We start from the raw sequence: 25,119 nt of genomic DNA, 5'->3' as shown, positions 1-25,119 counted from the left end.
TTGTTGGTAGTAGATGATGCTAGTATATACTCTGATGCAGTGGCTCTGTCCTCCATCAAGGCAGAGAAGGTGGCAAATGGTTTGTTAAAGATTTTCAGCTGGGTAGGTTTCCTGAGAGATATACTGACTGACAGAAGTGCCAATTTCATGTCAGACCTGCTGGCTTGTCTGTGGGAGCACTGTGGGGTGAAGCACCTTAAGACTATCCCTACCACCCCGACTAATGGTCTTGTGGAGAAGTTAAACTCTACACCAAAGACCATGCTACCAGCATTTGCAGAGCAGCTTAAGAGAGAGTGAGACAAATGTTTGCCCCATCTGTTGTTTGCTTACAGAGTGGTAACCCAGGAATCCATAGTTTTTTTCACCCTTCTTGTTGTATGGGCATAGGGTGTGCAGGCCTTCAGATATGATTTGTGATGAGTGGGAGGGTGAGTGTGAATCCCACAAGGAGTCTGCTGTGGCATATGTCCTATACCTCAGCTCAAGGCTTAGGAAGCTCATAGGCTTGGCCTAGGAGAAACTGGCAGGAGCCCAACAGTAGAAAAAGGTCTGGTATGACAGGAATGCTTGAGCCCAAGAATATGCTGTGGGACAGCAGGTTATAGTTCTTTATTCCTGTCAGACACAATAAGCTGCAGGCAGCATGGCAGCTTGGGTTGGACCCTTCAAAGTGGTAAGGAAGGTCAGTGATATTAACTACATGGTAGAGCTGCTAGGCAGGAGGCAGGGGCACAAACTGTACCATGTTAACATGATAAAGCCATACAGTGATAGGGAGGCCCTTGTGAGAAGTATTTGCAGTGGGTGGCTGGAGGAGTCTAAGTGGGATCTATGGCTACATCAAGCCAGCCAGCAAAATGTCAAGTTATTAAGATGGACCCTTGGATTGCAAACATATGATATGACAGTGCAGCACTGTAGTGAGGTCAGCAATGCCACACTGCAGATGGGATCTCAAGACAGGGTATGGGTTAATGTGTTCCCAGGCAGGGTCATGTGCCTCAAGCCATGTTTTAAGGGTCACTTGAAAAAACAGCTTGATCTTCAAAGAAGGGAGAGATGTGATGATGTGAGATATGGCCAGCTATGCCAGCAGAAGCAAGGCAGTGGATGTGTAACATATACCAGCATAATTAGCTGGAGTTTTGTAAAGAATTATATGTCATTTATATATCAAACTGATTTGTACAGGTGCTTGTTTTAAAAATGTATTTGTAAAGCTGCTTGTGTTAAAAATGTACCAACAGTGGGTCTTGCTGGACAAAAAAGAAATACACTTGTATGCCAGACTGTATGGTAACTGTTGAAATTAATATAATGTAACAGATGTTACTGGAAGAGGAGATGTTAATCTCAGTCTAGCTAGCTTTAAAAAATAGTCTGTAATTAAATTACATGGTTTAGGCCATAAAGATTGTATCTTACAATTCTGATTGCAGCCAGAAACAAAATGCCTGTGAAAACCAGGACTAGGAATCCTACTGTACTGCCCTTATGGGTGAACTAATTGCTAACCAGTAAGCGTGAACATTTTTGAAATGGTTTTATAGTTTCTGGATGCTATAACACATCCTAGCAAAGCTTTGTGTGTGTGTGTGTGTGTGTGTGTGTGTGTGTGTGTGTGTGTGTGTGTGTGTGTGTGTGTGTGTGTGTGTGTGTGTGTGTGTATGGTAACACATAAGTGCAAGATTCTGGCTCAGTTTCCAGTAAAGGGGGTAGTGTGGGAACTAGAAGTCAGATGTCCAGATGTGTGTGAGCCAGCACTGAAATGATGTTTTAATTCTAGATAAGACAGAAGTCTCAGGGCAGTCTGTTTGTGAAACCTGACAAGAAGGAAGACCACTCACCCAGTTCATCTTGCCTTGCTTTAGTAAGTAACCAGGGAGTAGTAATTTTTTTAGATCAATCAGGAAAATATAGTGAGATTAGTTAAGTACTGTTTTTTCTGTATCTGTGTGAATATCCATCTGTGTTACTTTTAAAATTTCATGTGGTTGAAACTCTGGTTTTATTGTAAATAGATATTTAGTAATTTCATGTTCTCTTATTATTTATTATTAAATAAATTTAAAGCTTTCATTCTGGCTGGACTTTAAGAGAATATTTTAACCTTTGAAAGTACTTACATTTATATGGTGAACTGTGGCCGCTCCTGAAAGCCTTGCTGCATTGGTCAAACACTACCATTTGTATTTGTATTAGTATTAATTTTACTCAGCATGACTGGGTACCATTGTAAGACCCTTAGAGGAGCTGACGTTGAATTGTTTTGGTGGCAGTATCTACCTTATAGTCTGGTCAGAGGGGGCATAGCTGGTAAATCTGTGCAAGCCTTTCCCAGGTGTGTGTGTGTGTGTGTGTGTGTGTGTGTGTGTGTGTGTGTGTGTGTGTGTGTGTGTGTTTGCATGAACATCAAATCTCAAAGAGTGTGTGTGTCAGCTACTTGAATCAGGTACACAGTGCACTGGTTTCACATAGAGGGTGGTGGACGACTTGGCTTGGAACACTCGGCTGAGAACTCAACTCTGCAACTGTGGTCAGTGTGGAGTCTTATTTGGGGCCTAGTGAGACAGGGAGAGGGGGAAACCCAGCCCAGGATGGACTGTGCTCACTGTGTGCTGTAAAGGGAAACTGTGCTTGGTGCAGAGAGCTGCATCTGAAAATACTAAGTGTATCCATTTTTGTACCAAGTGAACATCCCTCACTGGTGTCTGTGGTGAGGACTCCTTGATCACTGGCCCAGAGGAGGGACATCATAGTCATAATATAACAAATACAAACCAATTCTAAAAAACAATAATTCCTTCATTTCTGACTGCATATTTTTTATAGCTGACCATTTGGCAATGCTTGGCCTCAGTACACCCCTGAACAATCCATTATTTCTCCAGTAAAGGCCAACTCTGTTGAAAACTATTGTTTGTTTAAAAATGTTAAGACTTTGGTGATTTTTTGGAGGTATAGGGATAGATTTAGGGTTATAGACTACCTTGAGCTTTATGCTAGGGGATTTAAAATGAATAAAAGCCTGTGTCATTCCACTGTTAATTTCAAATGTCACACATGATGAAATCTACTTCACTATTTCAATACTGATATAGAATCTAATTCTTTTATATGGGCATAATAACTCCTTCAATCTAACAGTTTTTTTCAGAATGCTTTTGTTTTTCTGTTACCCAGCTAACATGGCTCATTTCTATTTTTAAATGCTGCAATCAGATAATGAGGCTTGATGTCTAATTTAGTGGAAAAAAGTAGAAATTTCCTTTTGAAATGAAATGGTACTCAAACATTTGGGAAAATAATTCAATTTTGGCATCTACTATATAACTCTGATTCAGCCTTATGTTTTATTAAAGCAGCCTACATGTTAGGAACCCAACTTAAATCTATTAAAAAGTTTGAATTTCATATATTTGCACATTAGATTTCAGTACATATAGCAAAGGGTAGCTACCACTATCAAAAAAGTTATGAAATCAAAATTATTAGCTATGCATGTCTCTTAAGGTAGCTATGAATTAGTTGACTGATATAATATTGAATTGTCAAAGTCTCTTGTTTTCATTCTAGTTTTAGTTTATACAAATTGCAATGAGAAAATTAAATTACTAAATGAGTTATCTCATCTTAACCAAAACTTTAAATATCCTATCTTTATAACAGTTGGTGAATGGAATGTTATTATCACTTCTTTCTATAAGTGAGCCCTTCACTTTTCCACAACAAAGCTTTACCAACCCTTCAGTAATTAATAATTCAATTTATCTGATCCACTCAGAGTAAATTTCCTACTGGAATAATTCTGGGTCTCTCTTAGATTTTTTTCCCTCATTTCTAAAATTATTGTACCTACTGTCGTGGGCATTATAACAGATGCCAGATCATTCCTAAATTATGATGTCTCTTAGCAACAATAAACCAAACCAGGTGACTCTTAAATAGAAATCTAACCCAAACTTATTGGCAGAGAAATCAGTCTCGATAAGAGTAGAAATGGATCTCAAAAACTGCATGACTACTACCAAAAATGATAGAATACCCTATGATGTCTGATGTCAATATTGGTAACATAAGAGCCAGCCAAATGTAGCTATAAGAAAACTGCAGACAAAAATTACTCAAGTACATTCCCTGAACTATACTACTTTTATATCAAAAATGAATATCAAATACTCTGAATGGGGGTATATCCCATCTAAACCTTTCACCAATATTCTTAATCTGGAACACCTTCCAAAGTGAATTCAAACCTTATTGGCTGACATTGGCCCTTTAACATGTCACAGAAGTTAAGCTGCTCTGCACCAGATTTGGACTACTACCAACCTTGAAACACTTGTGATATGTACATTTTGCATTCATACTGGCTTACTGTGATAGCTCTGCAATTATTTATGGTAATATATTTTGATAGCAGTGGAAATAGCTTTGGTTTAACTATACTGGGTGTAGAGATGAACCTAGATATTTCTTGGTCTCTGATTGCTGCAGAACTTTAAAGTATGCTGTTTAATGGCCAGTGAACTCATCTGAATTTTTTTTACTTATCTGCACTGTACTAAAATAACTACATTTGCACAGCACTGGTCATGGTACAGCCTCATTTAGGTGTGCACTGTATAGACACAGGCACTTAGAACCTTAAGTTACTCACCATAACCTACTCCATAAATTCCAAGTGTACATAATAGTAAGTATTTGAAGGAAGAGCCCATGGTTTGCCCAAAGAGGCATGTTGCTCTTCTTGTGCAGCACTCCAGTAAGTTATCTATAAACCTCCCCTAGTTTCACCTCCTACAGCTCACATTGGTAAGTATCTGGAACCATGTATTTATAAAAATCAAAGCCACAAATAAACTAAAAACAGCCAGGAAAGAAAGACGAGATCCACGAAATCCTGTTATTTAGCGCTTTTTAATAAAAACTTCTTCAGAATACACATACATAGTGAACTAAACCCTTTTTATACAAATACACGCCTTCATAGTTAATGACATCATAATGAAATTACTTAAATTGAATTCAATTACTACAGCCCCATTAAGATATCTAAAACATTAAATACATTGTTTTAAACCATATTACAATAAAAAAAACATAGAAAATACACTGTATTTTGTTCAAACCATAAAAATCCTTAATTTATTATACTTTTATTCAAAAATAACCTTCAGATTTTAATCTGAGAGTGGAACTGATAGATGTATTCATGTTTAAACCTGGAAATGATGTTGCATTAGTTTTTAACTGCCATCTTAGTTCCCTATTTTCCAAAAAATCATTAAGGGGACCACCTCTATCTCCAACTGTAACTTGTTCTAATACAGAAAATCTAAAATCATGTCCCTCATTATTAACAATGTGCACTGCCAGAATATTTTTTAAATCTTATTTTTTAATATCATAGGAATGTTGATACATTCTGCTCCTAAGAGCATTAATAGTCTTCCCGATATAAAAACAAGGACATTGCGTGCATGTCCCTATATAAACAACAGCCTTGCTGTTACAGGTAAATTTTTTCTTGTATATATATTTGCCATAATTTGGGATAAACAACTCTGTGCCTTCTAGAATATGTTTACACTGCAGACAAAAACCACATTTAAACATTCCCTTGGGCCCAGAGTGAATCTCTTGTACCCTCTCTACCATGTTTTTTATAGTAATGTCCTTCTTGTAAACAATATTAGGTTTTATTCCCACAATATCCAAAAATTCTTTATTAATATTGAATACATTCCAGTTACGTTGAACAATGTTGCTTATACTTTTAAACTGCTGGTTATATCTAAAAATACCAACACTATGAAAAGACTTATTGTTCTGGCTATAAGAACTTTTCATACCTTCAACTAAAATATTAGGACCCTTACCTAATAATGGAAAAAATATACCTTGTTCCCTTTTAGATACCACCTCCTTTAATGTATTTTCCACAAATTCTAAGGGATAGCCTCTACTAACCAACATACCTTTAAGAATTTCTATTTGACCTAAAAACTCATAGAAGTCTGAAACCATTCCTGCTAGTCTGACCCCTTGACCTTTTATTAGTGACTTCTTCTGATAGATAGGGTGAAAACTGGAAAAATGTAAAAGTGTATTGGAATAAGTGGGTTTCCTAAAAATTGTCGTTTCAAAACAACTTTCCATTCTATTTTTACTTATGGTGATGTCTAAATAATTAATTTTCTCATCCGAAATGGTATGAGAAAATTCCAGAAATCCTGTACTAACACCAATAAACTCAAGGAATTCATTTAACATATCCTCACTATCATTCCATAGGATGACAATGTCATCCAAATATCACCCATAATATTGCCAAAGTTGTGCATATTTACTGGTGAACACATATTCCCTTCTCCCAGAATGCTAGAACTAAATTAACAAAAATGGGTGCACAAATAGCCCCCATGGCTACACCTTTACATTGTTTGAATAATTGTTCTTGAAATACAATAATGTTAGTGTCCAATACTAACTCCATGAGGCTCCTTAATGTAAGAATCCTATCATGCCCCATTTTAGTGTATTGACATAAATAGGAATAGAACCATTCAGTTCCAGTATCATGTGGGATAACAGAAAATAAATCTTTGACATCAATTGTTACAAAGATTAAACTATGATTATACATATTTGTATTAATTTTCTTAAGTAAGTTCCATGAATCTTTTACTATCCAATTACAGTCTTGTAAAATGTTTTTTAATTGAATATCTATAAAACTGGCAATATAATATGTTTCTGAAGCCTTTGCGTCAACAATGGGTCTAAGGGGGGGGGGGGGTGTTGTTGAGATCCTTATGTACTTTTGGTATATCAAAAGTAGTAGGAATTTTTGGATATTTTACTGTCATATAAGACCATTCATCAAATGAGAATTGTCTATTTAACAGAAGTTCTTACAACATGATGTCCACTTTCCTGTATGATATATTTTTCTCATTCACACTCATCTGACAATATGTATCAGTGTGAAGAAATGATAGCATTCTATCAATATAGGAATTAGTGTCCATTATAACTAATCCTCCCCCCTTGTCCGGTTTCATAATTCTAATCTTGTCATTATTACATAGTTTTTTTAGTAATTCCATCTCTTTCTTATCCAGATTATTTTCATTGTATGTTGACCTACTACTGTTCTTAAATAACATGCGAATATCATAATCACACATTTTTTCAAACATCTGTACAATAGGGCATAGTGGAGGATTGAAAGTGCTAGATCTTTTACATATATTGTTATTACCACTATTAATATTGATATCATGCAGTCCTTCTTTGAAATAAAACTGAAAATTCAGCTTTCTTGCATACATCTTTAAATCTATTAATGCTTCATCCACAGTCCCTTTTTTACTTGGCACAAAAGACAAGCCTCTTTGAAAAATATTTGCTATACTTTTATCCAATATGCAGTCACTATAATTATACATTTTGAAGTCACCATTGCTATTGGTAATAATCTGAACAGAGGTTTCTATGGTGTCCCTTAAAGCATGTGGAGCTTCAAGCAAGTCATTCACTGTGTTCAGTATATTTATATCTGTAAAACCATTTTCCAAGAAGAGGCTTTCAAACATATCTAATACATTCTCCCCCTCCCCCTGCCTCTGTTGTTGTAGTTCAAATGATGTTTTCCCCTTCCCCTCCTCTGGTTCCTGATCCTTTCGGATCTCCTCAGAGGGGGAAACTCTAAAGGGTCCAAACCAAAAATATTTTCATCATCGTTAAAACCATTAACATCACCAGGTTCCCCATCAGATACATGGCTATAGTCCTGGTACTGGTTATAGTTATTAGAAACCTTCTTATGACTTAAAGGGGGTGGGGGGTATGCTCTCTGTTCAGCATACTCCTTTTCATCCCTTCTAAGCTTTTTTTCTTTTTTGTACTTTAAATCTATAATAAACTGATCAACATTCTTAAATATATTATCAAACTTTACTTTGTTAAACTCAAATAATAAGTCAGATTGTAAAATATTATTCACTTGTTTAATTCTGTCATTTAGTTTTACCATTTTTTTATCATTATCAGAAATAAGGCAGTCCAAAAGTTCACAACCATGTCGGTTAAATAATGCAAGCAGTTCCACATGAAGTTCTGAGTTTTTAACCAAACCTGACGGATATCGCCATAATCGGAGTCCTTTTGGCACCAGTTCTCCCCGTTTACATTCACATAGATAACTATTTTCTAACTGCAATTTTCGATATTCAAATGTTAAACTTTCCAGGTCGTTGAGCTGCTCCTGAAATGAGCCATTGTTGTCCCGATGTTTAGATGGTGTAATACCCCATTCACAGTCCCCTTCTAGCCACTGGCTTAGGGTTTTCCGTCCATTGTAGGTTAAATTGCTGTTAGGTACGCTTCCATTATGGGAAAACCGTTCGTCCTCCCTCACTGAAGCATTTTCTCTCCCTCATTGTTGCGTTGAGCTGGTGTGATGTCAAAATTGCTCGACTCGTCCCCTGCGATACTGTTGTAGGTCCGACCAGGGCAAGCCACCTGTAATGCCTGCGAACCTTCCCTTTCACGTTGAGTAAGTTTCTCCATAAGAGAAACCAGATTTCCAACTGTGCAGTTCAGGTGATTTAAAGATGAGGCCAATGAACCAAGTGTGGGTGGATCTCCACCATCTCCTCCTTCCATAATCTTCAAACAAAATAAAAATCAAAGCCACAAATAAACTAAAAACAGCCAGGAAAGAAAGACGAGATCCACGAAATCCTGTTATTTAGCGCTTTCGTTTTTTAATAAAAACTTCTTCAGAATACACATACATAGTGAACTAAACCCTTTTTATACAAATACACACCTTCATAGTTAATGACATCATAATGAAATTACTTAAATTGAATTCAATTACTACAACCCCATTAAGATATCTAAAACATTAAATACATTGTTTTAAACCATATTGCAATAAAAAAACAGAAAATACACTGTATTTTGTTCAAACCATAAACATCCTTAATTTATTATACTTTTATTCAAAAATAACCTTCAGATTTTAATCTGAGAGTGGAACTGATAGATGTATTTGTGTTTAAACCTGGAAATGATGTTGCATTAGTTTTTAACTGCCATCTTAGTTCCCTATTTTCCAAAAAATTATTAAGGGGACCACCTCTATCTCCAACTGTAACTTGTTCTAATACTGAAAATCTAAAATCATGTCCCTCATTACTAATAATGTACTCTGCCAGAATATTTTTTAAATCTTGTTTTTTAATATCATAGGAATGTTGATACATTTTGCTCCTAAGAGCATTAATAGTCTTCCCGATATAAAAACAAGGACATTGCGTGCATGTCCCTATATAAACAACAGCCTTGCTGTTACAGGTAAATTTTTTCTTGTATATATATATATTTGCCATAATGTGGGATAAACAACTCAGCATTCATACTGGCTTACTGTGATAGCTCTGCAATTATTTATGGTAATATATTTTGATAGGAGTGGCAATAGCTTTGGTTTAACTATACTGGGTGTAGAGATGAACCTAGTCATTTCTTGGTCTCTGATTGCTGCAGAACTTTAAAGTATGCTGTTTAATGGCCAGTGAACTCATCTGAATTTTTTTTACTTTTCTGCACTGTAATAAAATAACTACATTTGCACAGCACTGGTCATGGTACAGCCAAATTTAGTTGTGCACTGTATAGACACAGGCACTTAGAACCTTAAGTTACTCACCATAACCTACTCCATAAATTCTAAGTGTACATAATAGTAAGTATTTGAAGGAAGAGCCCATGGTTTGCCCAAAGAGGCATGTTGCTCTCCTTGTGCAGCACTCCAGTAAGTTATCTATAAACACCCCCTAGTTTCACCTCCTACAGCTTACATTGGTAAGTATCTGGAACCATCCCCAGACATTGTAGCAATTGTCTAATGTTTACTAACAGCCACCTGCTACTTAAACAAACAGTCACAGTGTGTGAGAAATGCAGTTATATAATGTTATTGGAGGCAAAGCTGAGATACAAGGCCACTACAAATACCAAGCAGGTTTTCAGTAACACACAACACCACACTAAACCTATCATACACACATAACAGACCAAACACATAATACGCTGAGGCTCTAAAAGGTAATCTACTTAAACTACAAAGGCCTCCTAGATGCAACCTAAGAAAGAAGTGCCCGTAACAACCCCAAAAACACACAACACCTTGTTCATATTGTTCTTTTTTATGCTCACAAATTTTGAAAGTCTGATTTGGAATGAGCCAAGTTTTAGCAGAGGCCTGGGGAGAAATACTCCAGATGCATGTCTTTGTAACATGGGAGGAAACAGGAACACCCAGAGGAAACCCAGACAAATGCAGGGAGGACATACAGACTCCACACAGAAAGCACCCCAGCTGAGAATCAAATCAGACAACCTCTCGCTGTGAGGAGACAATGCAAACCGCTGCACCAATGAGTCATTGTGATCAATTTGTTTAGTTAAAATCTAATAAAAACTTTTTCAAAGAAAAAAAAAACACAACATAGGCAACGTCCAGTACAAAATATACATCTAAGAATTACAGTGCTTCAATTCAAAAGCACATAAGGCAAACCTCCATACAATCCAGCATACTAGTCATATGCGACTCCATAATAGGAGACATTGATGCGCTGTTCACCAGGTCTACAAGGAGAAAGTCATGGCCAGTTGTCTGTCAGGTGCCAGGATTCACCACATCACATATGCAATCAAATCCTTGCCCCATGACTGAGAGGACCTCATCCTGGAAGCCTTTCAATGGCTACCACACTTTCAGGCCCACTACACTAGATAAAGGCACTAAATGCTGTGTGGTGTCTCTATATTTAAAAAAATATTCACTTCCAGACTAATTAGACAGGACATCAACCTGGAACTCCTCCACATCCAGCTTACCATTAACGAAACCCCTTATCACATCAACTATAGGACTACTTCTATATCCCCCTCACCCCTTACCTCTACCTGGCTAGTATAGAGTACCTATGCATTAAACCAAACACCATTCTTTTAGAGGATTTCAACCACTCGGTCATTAACTGGGAGAGATATGCATCCTCAAAATTGTCTGCTCAGAGATTTCTGGATGTCATCAATACAAACTATCTGGACCACTTAGTCTATAACTCAATCAGAGGTGATAAACTCCTGGACTTGTTCCTCACCAGTATGAGACATCTCTGCTCCCTACCAATTATAATTTCCTCCCTGGTCAAATAAGACCACAAATCAGTCATATTCATTGTAAGACAGAAGCCAAATGCATCCTCCAATATCTTGGTATTCAGAGATAATGGCAAAGACTAATTCTACAAAAACTGAGAACTGACCTGTCTAAATCTAACGTCCCCTTCAAACTCGATGACTGCACTGCTTATGTGGAGTCCTTTATCACCAAATTCTATCTATACATGAATAGCTCCATAGATGTAAATAGATCCACAGATAAATCTGTTCCCCTCCAAAGTAATTATAATGTCAAATTTAAAAATAAACCCCTATAGAGGAAGCCAAATACAAACAGGCTGCATAATAAAAGGAAAAAAAGCTAATTTCATGTAAAAATAAATGTATCTCTCAAGTTTAAAAAAGAAGTGTTTTATAAAACTTAACAAGGCACTCTGGATCCTGCTTTTATCAACCAATGCCAAGCATGAGGTACAAATAGCAACACAAGCAAAGGACAAGCACAAGGCCTTCTTTAACTATGTTAGAAACCTCAGAAACAATGCTCAGCAATGTGCAGCGCTAATAGTAAATGATAACACATACTCAGATTGTGAGGACATAGTCAATATCCTAGCAGATACATTTAGTTTTACCTTCACCACCTTCTCTCCACCTACATTCCCAGACATGCCCACAGCTCTTCTCCACTGCAAATCTCCCATGAACAAGTTCTCATGGCACTATTCAAGGCCAGGAATACTGTTCTGTGGTGCTGGATAATATAGCAGGCTGCTTACAGGCCAGCCTGAAAAAGGAACTATCACACTCCCTACAGAATCTACTCAATATCAGCCTCTAAATAAGCTTTGTGCTAGATGAATGGAGGACAGATGCCATCATCCGCTTGCACAAAGATGGGGTGTCAATGGAAATTGGTAATTATAGACCCATAATACTGACTAGCCTCATCTGTAAGGGTATGGAAAGGATCATTATGGAATTAATAAATAAGGACATAAGTAACCTATAAACTCTTGACTCAAGTCAGTTCCAATTTGTCAAGTTCAGATCCTGCCTGATTATCCTAGATAACTTCTTGAAGAATGTCACTGAAGGAATGGATAAAAGCAAATTAAAACAAACTGTATATCTTAACCTCACACATAGCTGGCCTTAGGCATAGACCAACTAGGTGGCCCCCTGGGGCGCAGTTCTAGCAGGGGCACTTTTCCAGTAAACTGGATGATGTAAATAGACCAGGTTGGGGGCACCAGATGGTGTGGGGAGACACTGTGGAGCCCTTTTGCCTAGGGTATCACTTGACCTAAGGCCAACTCTGTCCTCACAAAGATATTTACACCATCTCACACTCATATATTATAGATATGTTATCCAAGGTAAAGGTTAATCCTTATGTAACTCATTGAATAGCAAATTGACTCCAGGAAATTAGGATGGGTGGCTGTACTTCCTACAAATGACCTGTTACTAAAATTGCACCACAGGGCTCAGTACTTGGGCCACTCCTATTTGCCATATACTTCTTGGAGGTCAATGCTAATGTTAAAGGTATATGGCTGACCAAGAGTGAATATGACTGTAAACTTGGTGCCATCATAAACTCAACAGAGGACACTAAGATCCTCTAATAAGATATTTCCCAAACAAATAGCTGAAGTCAAAACCATGGACTAAAATTAAATTCCAATAAATGTATAATAGTATCCTTTTGCAAACATGAGTCCCTTGTGACTTTCATATTGACAACACCCCCTCCCCACAAAAAAAAAATGATCCAGTAGTTAGGAACCTGGGGACTTGTGCAGATAATGAACTGTGTTTTGGTCACCACAAATCCACTATTTTAAGGAAGCCCTTTTACATTGCATGGCTTATTAACAAGATTATGGCACCCAGATCTATGAACATGATTTTTCTACTGTGTTTGGCACTTATCATGTCTATCACTGAGTATAATGCCCCTTTTAGTATATATCTGCCCAATAACTTGATACAACTTGAATGACAGAAACATGTTTTCACTAAGAAAATTGAGGCTCTAAAACAAAAAGACTGTGTAGACCATCTCACAGCCTTGTCTCTCTTCTCATTATTATGCAGGCTGTTGAGGACTTATCTCTGCCTCATGCACAGCGAGTGAACAGGCCCTATCCTGTCAGATCTGCTGCACCTTCACAAGTCCAGTGGTAGCTTAAACACCTGTTCAAGGATCTGTATGTTTTTTGAAACATAAATAGAACATGTTATAAGGACAGGTATGTATCACAGTGAATACTACTTCTTTGAAATCATCTTCCCCTCTACATAGAGCAAAGCGCTTCTCTTTCTCTATTCAGATGTAATCTGGTCAAATAGATAGGTAACTTCAAATTCACCCCAGGTTTAGATCCCTTGTTTCTCATGGACAGGGGCAACAGGAAAATGTTCTATCCTTCTTTGAACTATTCATACTTAAAATATAAGAGCTGAAAACTTCATGGGAGCATATGGCTAGGCTTCTAAGGATCCACATGGATCAACAGTACTGTAAGTACCTCAGAACCTAAAAGAATATCGAGCTGAACAATTACATTTTAGTGGTTTCAATGTTATATGTCTCAGCCATTCAATTGCTCTAGTATAGTCTATTCTAAGCTTGAATTTGATAATGCAAGTAATAGGTTAAATGGATAAATCCCATAGCCCAGGGCGGTTTAATGCCCACTCCTACAAACACTTCTAAACTCTGCTGTCTCCTGTTTTGGTCTGCTTACTTTGCTGTATTAAGACAAATGGCATTAAAAACATTTCATCTGAAAACCTAAGAGTGACGTCTTGTTTGCCAAACGTTGCTGCTCCATCTCCCTAATACTCACTGAAATGAAAATAACTATAATGGTATTAAGGCGATCAGATCGATTGCCAGCCTTATAACTACTCATTTTCAGGCAAGATTTAGGGGCAACAGTCAGACCCAGGACAGTAATACATACTACTGCCATATCACCATGAAACTGTCAACAACATGCTGTTTTTGTCTTAGATGCCAGTAAGGCTTCTGATTGTGTCCAGATTCCGTTTATTTTAAGAGTTTTGAAAAGTTCTGAAAAAGACAAATCTCGCCCGTGCCTTTTGTTTGCAATGTTCCTTTTCAGTGGAGGTTCCTTGTGCTGAACAAGAACTGGACATACCTCTCCTCCAGTCAAAACAGAAAACTGCAAAATTATCCCCTACATCTTCATTCTGTCCATGCAACTACTTTTTTTAATAAAATACCCACACATCATCTACTCATTGGTGCTAAGTAAGCCAATGTGAACACTAAGATCACATTTTTTGCTGATGGCATCCTAATATACTTTCTTTGAAGTATTTACTCAAATAGTTTAAAGAATATAGCAGCGTTTCCAACTGCAAACTAAATCTAGATAAATCTATCCTATCTCCATTAAGGACTTATAATAATACTGCACTCTCAGTTTACTCTTGAATGTTTACTAGAGTTCTAACCGAAATTAAATATGCACTACTCAGATATAAGCGTGAACTATTTTTTGACTTTGTAAATTTTAACAGTCTTAAGGGTAAAATGAAAACTACCGCTAAGCAGGTGGGATAAAATTCAATTTAAGCTTCTTTCAAGGGTGTTTATCTAAAAAATGTTTTTCTTAAAATACGTATGTCCCCAACAACACTGTCACTCAAGTCCTAGTGAACTATTTCAAAATGATAAAGTTTGGGGAAACTAAAATCACAAGATAAAACATAATAAATGATAAGACCCCAAGACTTAGGGGGAGGGGGTTGAAAATTACAAACATATATCTACATTATGTAGTTGTGCATTTCATAAAATTGTTATGGATTTTAGAAGATCATTTATAAGATGAAATTAAGTTTTCTCTGAATAACAGTGCAATGTTCTCTCATTAAAATGTTGGATATCAGTGTTAAAAGCACTTCTAAAACATAATTATTTTACAATAAATTACCAAAATTTAATATACCAATTGATTTATAACATTCTATTTCAGAACTGAAATTGAACTTTGAAATTAAATTATGTCAGCCACTGTTAGGCAACCCAGATATCACTATAAATAATAAATAATGTTTATTTTCTGTTTTTTCCATTCTTAAATATAAAGTGCTCTGCAATTTACTCAAAAAAGAAATACTGGTTTCAGTTGAAGATTTAGGAAATATGGGACGATTAAAAGCAAACCAGTACTTCAAACTAAATGTAATTAGTATTGCAACTGCAAAGTTAATCCCTATTCTATATTAGTGATCCACAAATGATCATAAAATCACATCTCAGCTGCTCAACCTTCCTAGAAAGCATAGCATTTGTAATGTTTATAATAGTGTAATTAACCTTCATTTTAGCTCATTTTTGCATGTTTCTAGATACTGGCATGAGCAACACTGCTAAGAAATATGTTTTTATGAAAATTTGTATAAAGCAGAGAACCTTCCTAGAAAGCACAGTATTTGTAATGTTTATAATAGTATAATTAACCCTCCCTTTAGCCCATTTTTGTATATTTTGTTCATGTTTTTAGATACTTGCCTAAGCAACACTACTAAGAATTAAGTTTTTATGAACATTTGTACAAAGCAGAGAAATGGGGAAATCAAGACAAATATAAATGGAAGTAGTCATAGAAGACTTAAATAAGACAAGGTTTGAGGCAAGAGTTAAGATAGCAGATGAGATAAAATGGTGATACGTAACCAACCTACAGGAAGGTCTCCAGCAATCTATGGTATTCCAATGAAAGTTTGGAAGTTAGGAAGGAAGAGAGGGATACAGATCTGGAAGATTTTGTTTAACAGTATTTTCAAAGGAAGGGAGGCACCAACATCCAGAAAAAAAGCTATGGTGCCTGTAATACCTAAAGATGGTAAAGCCCTATCTGATCCCGGTTTATATAGGCTAACTTCAGTTATAAACTCTGTAAGTCTATAATGGATAATGAATGACAAAGGTGATGCCAAAATTGATATGATATGGACCAATGTGGTTTTGTGGAGGAAGGCAAACATTTGACAACATTAAAAGAACAACGATGATCCAGAAGGAAGCAGAATGCATGGAAATACTGCTGTTAGTGGTGGGTCTTGAGTAGAAAAAGCATTCAACATAGTAAACTGAGATTTTTTGAGTAAGGCAGTGTAAGTATTTGCATTTCCTGATACAATAATAAGGTTAATTAGAGGGATATATAAGGGATCAGAGGCAAAAATCAAAGTGGGAGGGTTATTTTCTGATAACTTGTGTCTGAACAGAGAAACCAGGCAGGGGTGTCCTCTTTCCCCTTTGTTATTTGTGTTATATTTGGAACCACTGGTAAAGAAAATAAGGGATCCAGAAATTCAAGGATGTAATTGGTATGGTATTCAAGAAAAGTTGGAGTTAGATGCAGATAATATTATTTTGTGCCTGATGGAACCAGAAAAGGACATTTCAGTGTTGTGGAATATTCTGAGACAGTTCCAGGATTTCCTGAGATATAAAATTAATATGAGCATATGAACCTATAAATAAAACACAAGGCTATAGCCTTAAACTATGCATCCAAACACAAATTGGTCCAGCAATACCCATATTTATGGGGACATGATAAAAGTAAGTATTTAGGAGTATAGATTAAAAAGGATTCCACTATGGCAGGTAAGGATTTGTGGGAAGACACTAAATAAACATTTGAAAAAATGCATTAAAAAATTGACTGTTCTACATGTTTTATCACTAGCAATTCATGATCCTCCATAAGTCATTATATCCTACGCCCCAATATATTGGCTTAATTTGGGTTAACAATATCTCCTCTCTGAGGTCCTAGCTTTAAAGTTTGTCCTAATAAAGTAGTTACTGTTTTGTACATTTTTGGAACTGTTCTAAAATTAAACCTATCTTTTCAAAACTATTGACAACATAAATAAAATGACCTGTAACTGGAAGAAAACAAATGACATATTAATATCCCACTACTCAAGGTGGATTGGGAAAGCCACTTTATCATGCTTCTGTTGTCCGGTGAGCTTACTATTTAAATGTAAAGCATTGTACAAATATGTCTACAATATACACCAAAAACTTCAATTATTGTATTCTTAAATCTGTCAGATCTTAGAAATGATCAACAAAAGAATGCGAGATGTTGAAGACATTTCTAAATTTATGGATTTATTTATAAAGCTCTGTTGTACTAAATAATTTGTTGTTAATGTATGGATGTAGAGTTTTATATTTTTTATATTATTACGTGCAGCTAATTCTCATTTCTGATTTCTACTAAATGTTAACAGTTTTCAAACTCATTGGAATGACAGTCAAATCCTAATATGTTCAGAAATGAAGAGTATTGCTGAATGATTTTTCTTGGTGTTGTTAGTCATATATTGCTTTTGTATTGAGATAAATAATAAAGCATGATTGCACAAAAGTTATCTCACCATGAAACACAGTGGCACTGTTTTTGTGCGTCAAGACAACCAAGTACACAGAGAAGGTTAAACTGAATATTCACTTACAATCATATGTGAAGTTGTATATCTGTCAGCAAGGACAGTGATGTGCATGGTAATGATTTCAAAAAAAATCCTTCTGGATACAACATTAGGATGTGCTTAAGACTGAAAATGGAGAATTAAATGAAAGGTGTGAAGTGGCATGTATGAGAGATTGGTTGGGATGTAGCTTTATAAATTGAGCACCTCACTGACTTTGCCCATATCTATTTATAAAAATGACTTTCGGCTTTTCCCGGTTAGGGATCGCCACAGCGGAACTCCGGTCTGCTCATAATTGGCAGTGGATTTTTACAGTGCTGAATTGCCAGCCCGATGCCCAACCTTCAACGAAGGCATGCCCATTCATGATCGCACCTACCTTCATGTCTTTAATGTCACTCGACTGCAGGGAGGACATGCAGACTCCACACAGAAGGTGCTCCAGCTGAGAATCGAATGGGAGAACCTCTTGCTGTGAGGTGACAATGCTAACCTCTGCACCACCACAGCTTGCCCACATCTATTTATAATCTAGACAATAAAATTAGCCCATGAGAGTCAATGCTCTACCGCCATTAAGAAATATTAAAACATATCTCCTACATGTATAAATAAATAAATGCATGTTTACAGAAGTGTGAAGTACAGTAGTCCTGGAAAGCTTACTGATCCCTAAGGTATACTCATGCTTGCACTTGGTATATGTGCCATATTATGATCAAACATGCTATAACAACATGCATGTGAAACTCTCAGCTATGGTAAAATTGGCATTCCAGTCTTCCTGAGAGGTCCTGCTTATTTTCTGCATGGATTGTAGTCTGATTAGTCTGACCTCTCCAGTATCACCATAATGTTGCTTTGCTGGATCTGAGAAAATCACTGAAAAGTAATTTCACTGAATTCAAATTTGACTAAACAAAATGTATGAATGTTCAATCAATTAAGTGATTCTTTGAAGATAATGACAATTCAGTCATACTGTTAAGTTCTGATGAAATCCAGTTTCCTGTTTTGGGTGAAAGCACTTAACTTTGGTTTCAAAATTTACAATGATTAAGAGGCTTGTTGAATATTTCTGTGTGAGTGGCTTACATGTGACTTGGTTTGGTTATATATAGACAGCTATAAATGCATAGGTATATATATATATATATATATATATATATATATATATATATATATATATATATATATACACACATCTATAAGCATGCACATGTAGCTTTTTTTGGAGATACTGCTGAAAACAAATGTGAGGTAGGAAAAACATGCCCACAAAACAGAGGTTGTTAATCAACTACCCAAAACCTATCTGCATGATGCATTGTTTTATCTGTTTTGATTTTATCTTTTACTAAAGAGCTTTTGTTTTTTATTACAAACAGTAATACTTAAAACATATTTTTTCTGCTACTTACCATTCTTACTGTGTACAAAATATGTCCATAACAATATGCCATAATACCTACAGGGACAGCTAGGCAACCAAAAAAGAAAAGGAGTACATATGAAGCATCATTTGGATCCTTTGAGTCCCAAGCAACAGAACAGCCTAGCTTGTGTATTTCCAGTTTGTATTTGTTCCATCCAATTAAAGGTGCACCAGTCCACGCCAATGAGTAAAGCCAAATGTAAGTAATTGCACGCCAAGTCCATGGAAAGTCAATCACCTGGGCATGCACTACTCGGATGTAGCGTTCATATGCAAGAACGGTAAGGGTCATAATAGAAACAATCCCTGAAAATAGAACAGAAAGAGGAGCATCACTCTAGGGTTTTTATGGCAGTGCTTAATTCTGTAATGATAAACATACATAAATAAATACATACATACAAAACATAAACATTTTTTTTTCATATTCTATGGTAACACTGTTTACTATGCAACTTTCAGCTTTTCTCCCTGGGCCTCCACTGAAAATGGGCCTTTATGGGCTCAGTCGGACACTCCCGGTAAACAAATGTAAAATAAAATAAAAAAAAATAAATATAATCACATAAAGTGGTGACTAGAAAGCAATACTAATTCTTAAAACTAACACTCAAATATATTATAGCTGATTTGGTAAAATTGGAAGATCATTTAATAATTTTCCCAAATGCAAACTAAAGACCCTGATTCCAAAATAGTTGCTCACAGTGTAAATGACCACTTACACTGAGACCAGACTGAGAGCAGGTGCTTTGGAATATGGTCCCCAGTTTAAGTCTGTTTACAGAAAGACCTTACACCAAAATAAGTCACTTACACTGAAAGCAACACTTTCAGAATCGAGGCAGACTTACATTGAGACCAACTCGTGGAATCTGTCCCAAAGTGTTATTGTTTTAAACACTGTAAGTAAAAATAATCAGTGTTTTTATTAATTATTATGCATTTAAATATCAGAAATGTAAAAACTCATCATGTTAACTGATGAATCTGTTCCAGGAGACAAAAAAAGTATGTGAACTGATTTATAAAGCTGTTTTATTCTTAGACTGATCAGTTACTTGATCTACAATGGTCAGAAAAATGAGTCTCTGTGCTGTTATAAATGAGTTTAGAATGATAAATTACTCAATACTACATTATACTATAAAACATTTATAAAATCAGAAAAGAAATTCAATACTTAGAATATGTTTCATAAAGCATCAGCATGATTTAAAATAGAAGCACAGTGGAGCAAGACCGAAGCTTCTGTTCCAGATTATATGAGTCAATTCAGCATCCTGAAATGGATGATCACAAGTCCCAGTATGCAGCTTAATGGGCATTAAATAACAAAGAAATACATACAATGCTGGAGGTACCCAAAATCACTGACATGTCCTGAAACTGAGTGCATCTACAAATAAAATCAATTAGTATATTCCTCAGAATAGAAACCAACCATCATATTACTAACATAAAGCAGCCTAAAAGTAAAAGAGTTGCACTTTACTAGCTTTTACTTTCTACTTACCTCATCATGGCAAGCTCACAACATACTCTCCAAGTACACATATGTATCAGTCATACTACAAGGGTACACAAATGTATCAGTAGTACTACAAGGGTGCACATATGTATCAGTAGTACTACAAGGGTACACATGTATTAGTCATACTACAAGGGAACACATGTATCAGTAGTACTACAAGGGTACACATATGTATCAGTCATACTACAAGGGAACACATATGTATCAGTAGTACTACAAGGGTACACATATGTATCAGTCGTACTATAAGGGAACACATGTATCAGTAGTACTACAAGGGTACACATATGTATCAGTCATACTACAAGGGAACACATATGTATCAGTAGTACTACAAGGGTACACATATGTATCAGTCATACTACAAGGGTAGACATACGTATCAGTCGTACTACAAAGGAGCACATATGTATCAGTCATACTACAAGGGAACACATATGTATCAGTCATACTACAAGGGTGCACATATCTATCAGTAGTACTACAAGTGCTCCTATGGCTTGCACTAAGAACACAAAACACCTCTTAGGGAAGACTGCATATTTATATTGTTCATGTTTTAGCACATTGTAACTTGGTTTGTAATAGTACTATACTTCAGTTTTGGGTTATGGAAGTCATACAAGAGAAAAAAAGTGAGCTTTTAGTGTTCCCCTTTCTCCACATTTGAGCAACCTTGAAGTTAGTTTCTATAGAACTGAAGTCATGGATGCAGAGCCCCCAAATCACAGGATGTAGAGGGTTTGCTGTATGGATATGTTTTTTGTGGTGCTGACTTGAGAGGGTGATTAAATACTGTTTCGTGTTTTGGTTATAATTATTAATGACTCAAGTTAACAATAAGTAAACATAGTAAAGTCATACTTCACATGCAACCAATAAGCTCTCATTTCCTCTCTGCCTCCCTCAAAACTCACAACAGATTGTTCTCTTTTTCTAAAGGTGGCATTCTGGTCCTGACAGTTTGTGCAAGATACAGGACTGCAATGATCAAGACTATAATACCTGCATGGCACTAAGAAAGAACGCCTCCCTCCTTATCTATGAGTGTGTGTGTGTGTGTGTGTGTGTGTGTGTGTGTGTGTGTGTGTGTGTGTGTGTGTGTGTGTGTGTGTGTGTGTATGTGTGCGCGTATGTGCGAGTGTGTGTGTACGTGTGTGTGCATATGTGTGCGTGTATGTGTGTGTGCACTACAGTAACCATATTTCTTAAGTCCTTTCATAGTACAGAACTTTCAAACTATCATTTATCCTTGATACAGTTTTTGGTTCATGTTGCTGCCTTAAACAGTTTATTGTCCTTTCCTTTTTACCTGCTATAACTTTCATTGCAAGCAGAGCCATAACTTGGTCTATTGTCACCCTGGGAGATCGCAAGATTTGCACTCGCCTTTATCCCAAAGTCACGGAGCAAAAATGGACCTCCAAAATTGAGAACCAGAAGTTATAAAAGGTCCTTCTCTGACTGCAGCAAAGAGTTTATACTAGCTCCATGTACTTTCTCTTTTATATAGTTACTTACACACACACACACACACACACACACACACACACACACACACACACACACACACACACACACACACACACACACACGCACACACACACGCACACACACACACACACACACACACACACACACACACACACACACACACACACACACACACACACACACACACACACACACACACACACTCACACTACAAATAACTAAATAATTAAATAGTTTCACTTAAGCAGTCATGTCATCAGCCATGACTGCTTAAATGACTTCTGTTACTATCTTCACACTTGATTGGTAACTCTCCTGAGGTGCTGATCATTTCCCCTAATGGCTTATTCCAAAGGTGGCCACTTCCTTTGTGCTGCCTAGGTATGGTACTGATGTCAGTTGTTTCTTGAAATATTACAATAAAGTCTCTGTTCTCATCTTCATCACAGAAATCCATCTGAACTCACCTGTGTCACGTCATTAACCATCCAGTATGTCATCATGTTGGAATGTATTTATTTATTTTTTTTTTTTTTGCTTTTTCGACTGTATTAGTCCCTCTGCATGTGCAGCCTACTTTCAGAGAAGACCCAAGGTGGCATTTATATTGATGGGTAATGTAGCCTTGACACCAGGAGAATTTTTCTACTTTTTTCACTAATTATCATAGGGTCTTTAACATCCCCTTACACTACTACCAACTCAGTCAGATAGGACCTTGGTTTTCAATTCTCATTTGATGCGCAACACCACAGGAATGCAGCATTCCAACATTCCAACACTTTCTCAGTGCAGAATCCAGAGTGATCTAGGACATGTCTAGTCTTAACTGGTATTTTGCCATCAGCCATGAAGATGCTGAGAAACAAAGATAAGATATTTTGCTTCGATAACTGGCTAAATAGCTGATGTCATTGCAGTGGGATCCAGTGTGTCCACTCAAGACAAAAGGTCTGCATCTCTCTTACCATGTTTTTTGCATGTTGGCTAAAGCCTTTGCTGTCCCCATAGTGTCATTTTAGGTAGAGTCCATCTGATGGACATTCCAAACTAGTAAATTCCTGTTTGGAAAACTTTATAGTGGCTCTACTGAATTGAAAGAGCCTTAAAAATATGCCGCAACATGAGATCCTCCTGCAATTGGAGCACATTATTATATGTGCAGTTTCACAGACATGATTTCAAAGTAATGAAAGCACTCCTTTTATTCCTAGATTTAGTGCCTATCATGTCTTTTGACCTACTGACAATTATGGGGTAATATCAGTCCACTTAACTCAATAAACTCCATGCAGGAATAGTCCTATTCCTGCATGGAGTGGTTTGTGTCCATGTAGCCACTGCAGTGCACCTTGCAATTCATGAAGGTGCGCTGCTGTTAAGGCTAAATGGACATGAACCATGAACGAGTTCAGGGGGTGTGTTTAAGTAGTGCATGGACTACAAAAATGCCCCCTGCACTCAGGAAGTGTCGTATGGCACTTTCTAAAACAAATGCAGCATAATATTACAGAATTTCTCTAATATTATGCCAGTATGTCAGTGTCTGCGAACACTGAAATACATAGGGGAGCAGAAAAGCAATGCAGGGGGTGTGTGACAGGTTCTATGACACACTCCCTGCATTGTAAAAGTGCCGTACAACACCTCACAACCTGTTAAAGCAAGAAATATGGACAAAGGCACAAATAATGGGAGAAAGCCCTAAAAATAGGGACACTACTTAAATACTGTCCTCACAAACATAGAAAGTTGATAGAAAACAGGTCATGCATTAGCATGAATTTCCAAAGGATAGAAGTCTGAAAGTCAAATTTATGTCATTATTCCCTGACAGCAGTCCAAGTGGACAAAGGCACAAATAATGGGGGGACAAAGCACTAAAATGGGGATACTGCTTAAATATTGCCATCACAAACCTAGAAAGTTGATAGAAAACAGGTCATGCATTAGCATGAATTTCCGAAGGATGGAAGTCTGAAAGTCAAATGTATGCCATTATTTCCTGACTGCAGTCCTCAATGACTTGTCAGAAAGCCACAATACTCACAGTATAACATAATAATATAATATTAACATAATAAATCTTTTTTTTTTACATGCTAAGGAATGTTTAAGAGTAGCTAAGCGGGTGTGTGTGTTATGGCTCTCTGCTTAGCATTGCTTAAACATCTCATAGGAGATAAATAAAAATATACAGCTGCTGTTCCTAAACAGAGATAATGTTGTGGTTAGAGTCCTGGCTTTACATGCAGGTGCCCACGGTTTGAGTACCAAGACTAACAAGTGATTTTTATATGGGAAAGCAGTGTTAACATTATTTTTTAAACTTAAATTATGTATTAACTGTTTTTTGTCAACCAGGGTAGTGTAGCTGGTGTAAAATGAAGTGTGAGTGCATATAACATATAAATATATATATATATATATATATATATATATATATATATATAGATATAGATATAGATATATAAAAAAATACAAAAATATAAAAAAGGTGGTTGACATCAGCAGCCCTTGTGAAGTGGACAATGGTAAGTGTACTTGGTTGAACACACCTCAGATTGGTAAAACTCACACCCCCAGAGGATATTGTGTTAACCAAACACACAGAGAATACTGTTCCCACACACACAGTCATGCACAGGATCACAGTTGCCAGTGTTGGTTTTGGAACCCCTACCCATCTAGTCAGTGGTATTACAGTGTTATGCAGTTATCACAGTTGGCACAGAACTAATAGTGTGATGACTGTTCCAAAGTATCTGTAAAATGAATAACATCACATGCCCTTGTGAGTTATGGCAATGGGTGTGTACTGGGTGTGGAAGAATCATTAGACTGTCACCTATGAGTCTACACACTCACAAGCACTGCTATACACACCAATGCACACACAATTGCCAGTACTGAAATTATCAGCCCTGCCTATCATGTTATT

At 36.6% G+C, this 25,119-nt stretch overlaps 1 protein-coding gene across 1 annotated transcript in view; it reads right to left on the bottom strand.

The window, feature by feature from the left end:
* The window catches only part of OPN3 (opsin 3), a 730,438-nt gene that overhangs the window by 157,530 nt on the left and 547,789 nt on the right, over positions 1–25,119 (bottom strand). Inside the window, exon 2 of the mRNA XM_044058020.1 lies at positions 19,137–19,456. Within this exon, the coding sequence (XP_043913955.1) occupies positions 19,137–19,456 (320 nt within the window). The remainder of the gene's footprint in view (positions 1–19,136; positions 19,457–25,119) is intronic.

The sequence above is a fragment of the Protopterus annectens genome, chromosome 1.part2 (genome assembly GCF_019279795.1).
Source record: "Protopterus annectens isolate FY-2018-M chromosome 1.part2, PAN1.0, whole genome shotgun sequence".
NCBI classification, from domain to species: domain Eukaryota; kingdom Metazoa; phylum Chordata; order Ceratodontiformes; family Protopteridae; genus Protopterus; species Protopterus annectens.
Note: the sequence above shows the minus strand (reverse complement) of the source record. Positions and strands in the feature narration are given on the sequence as shown.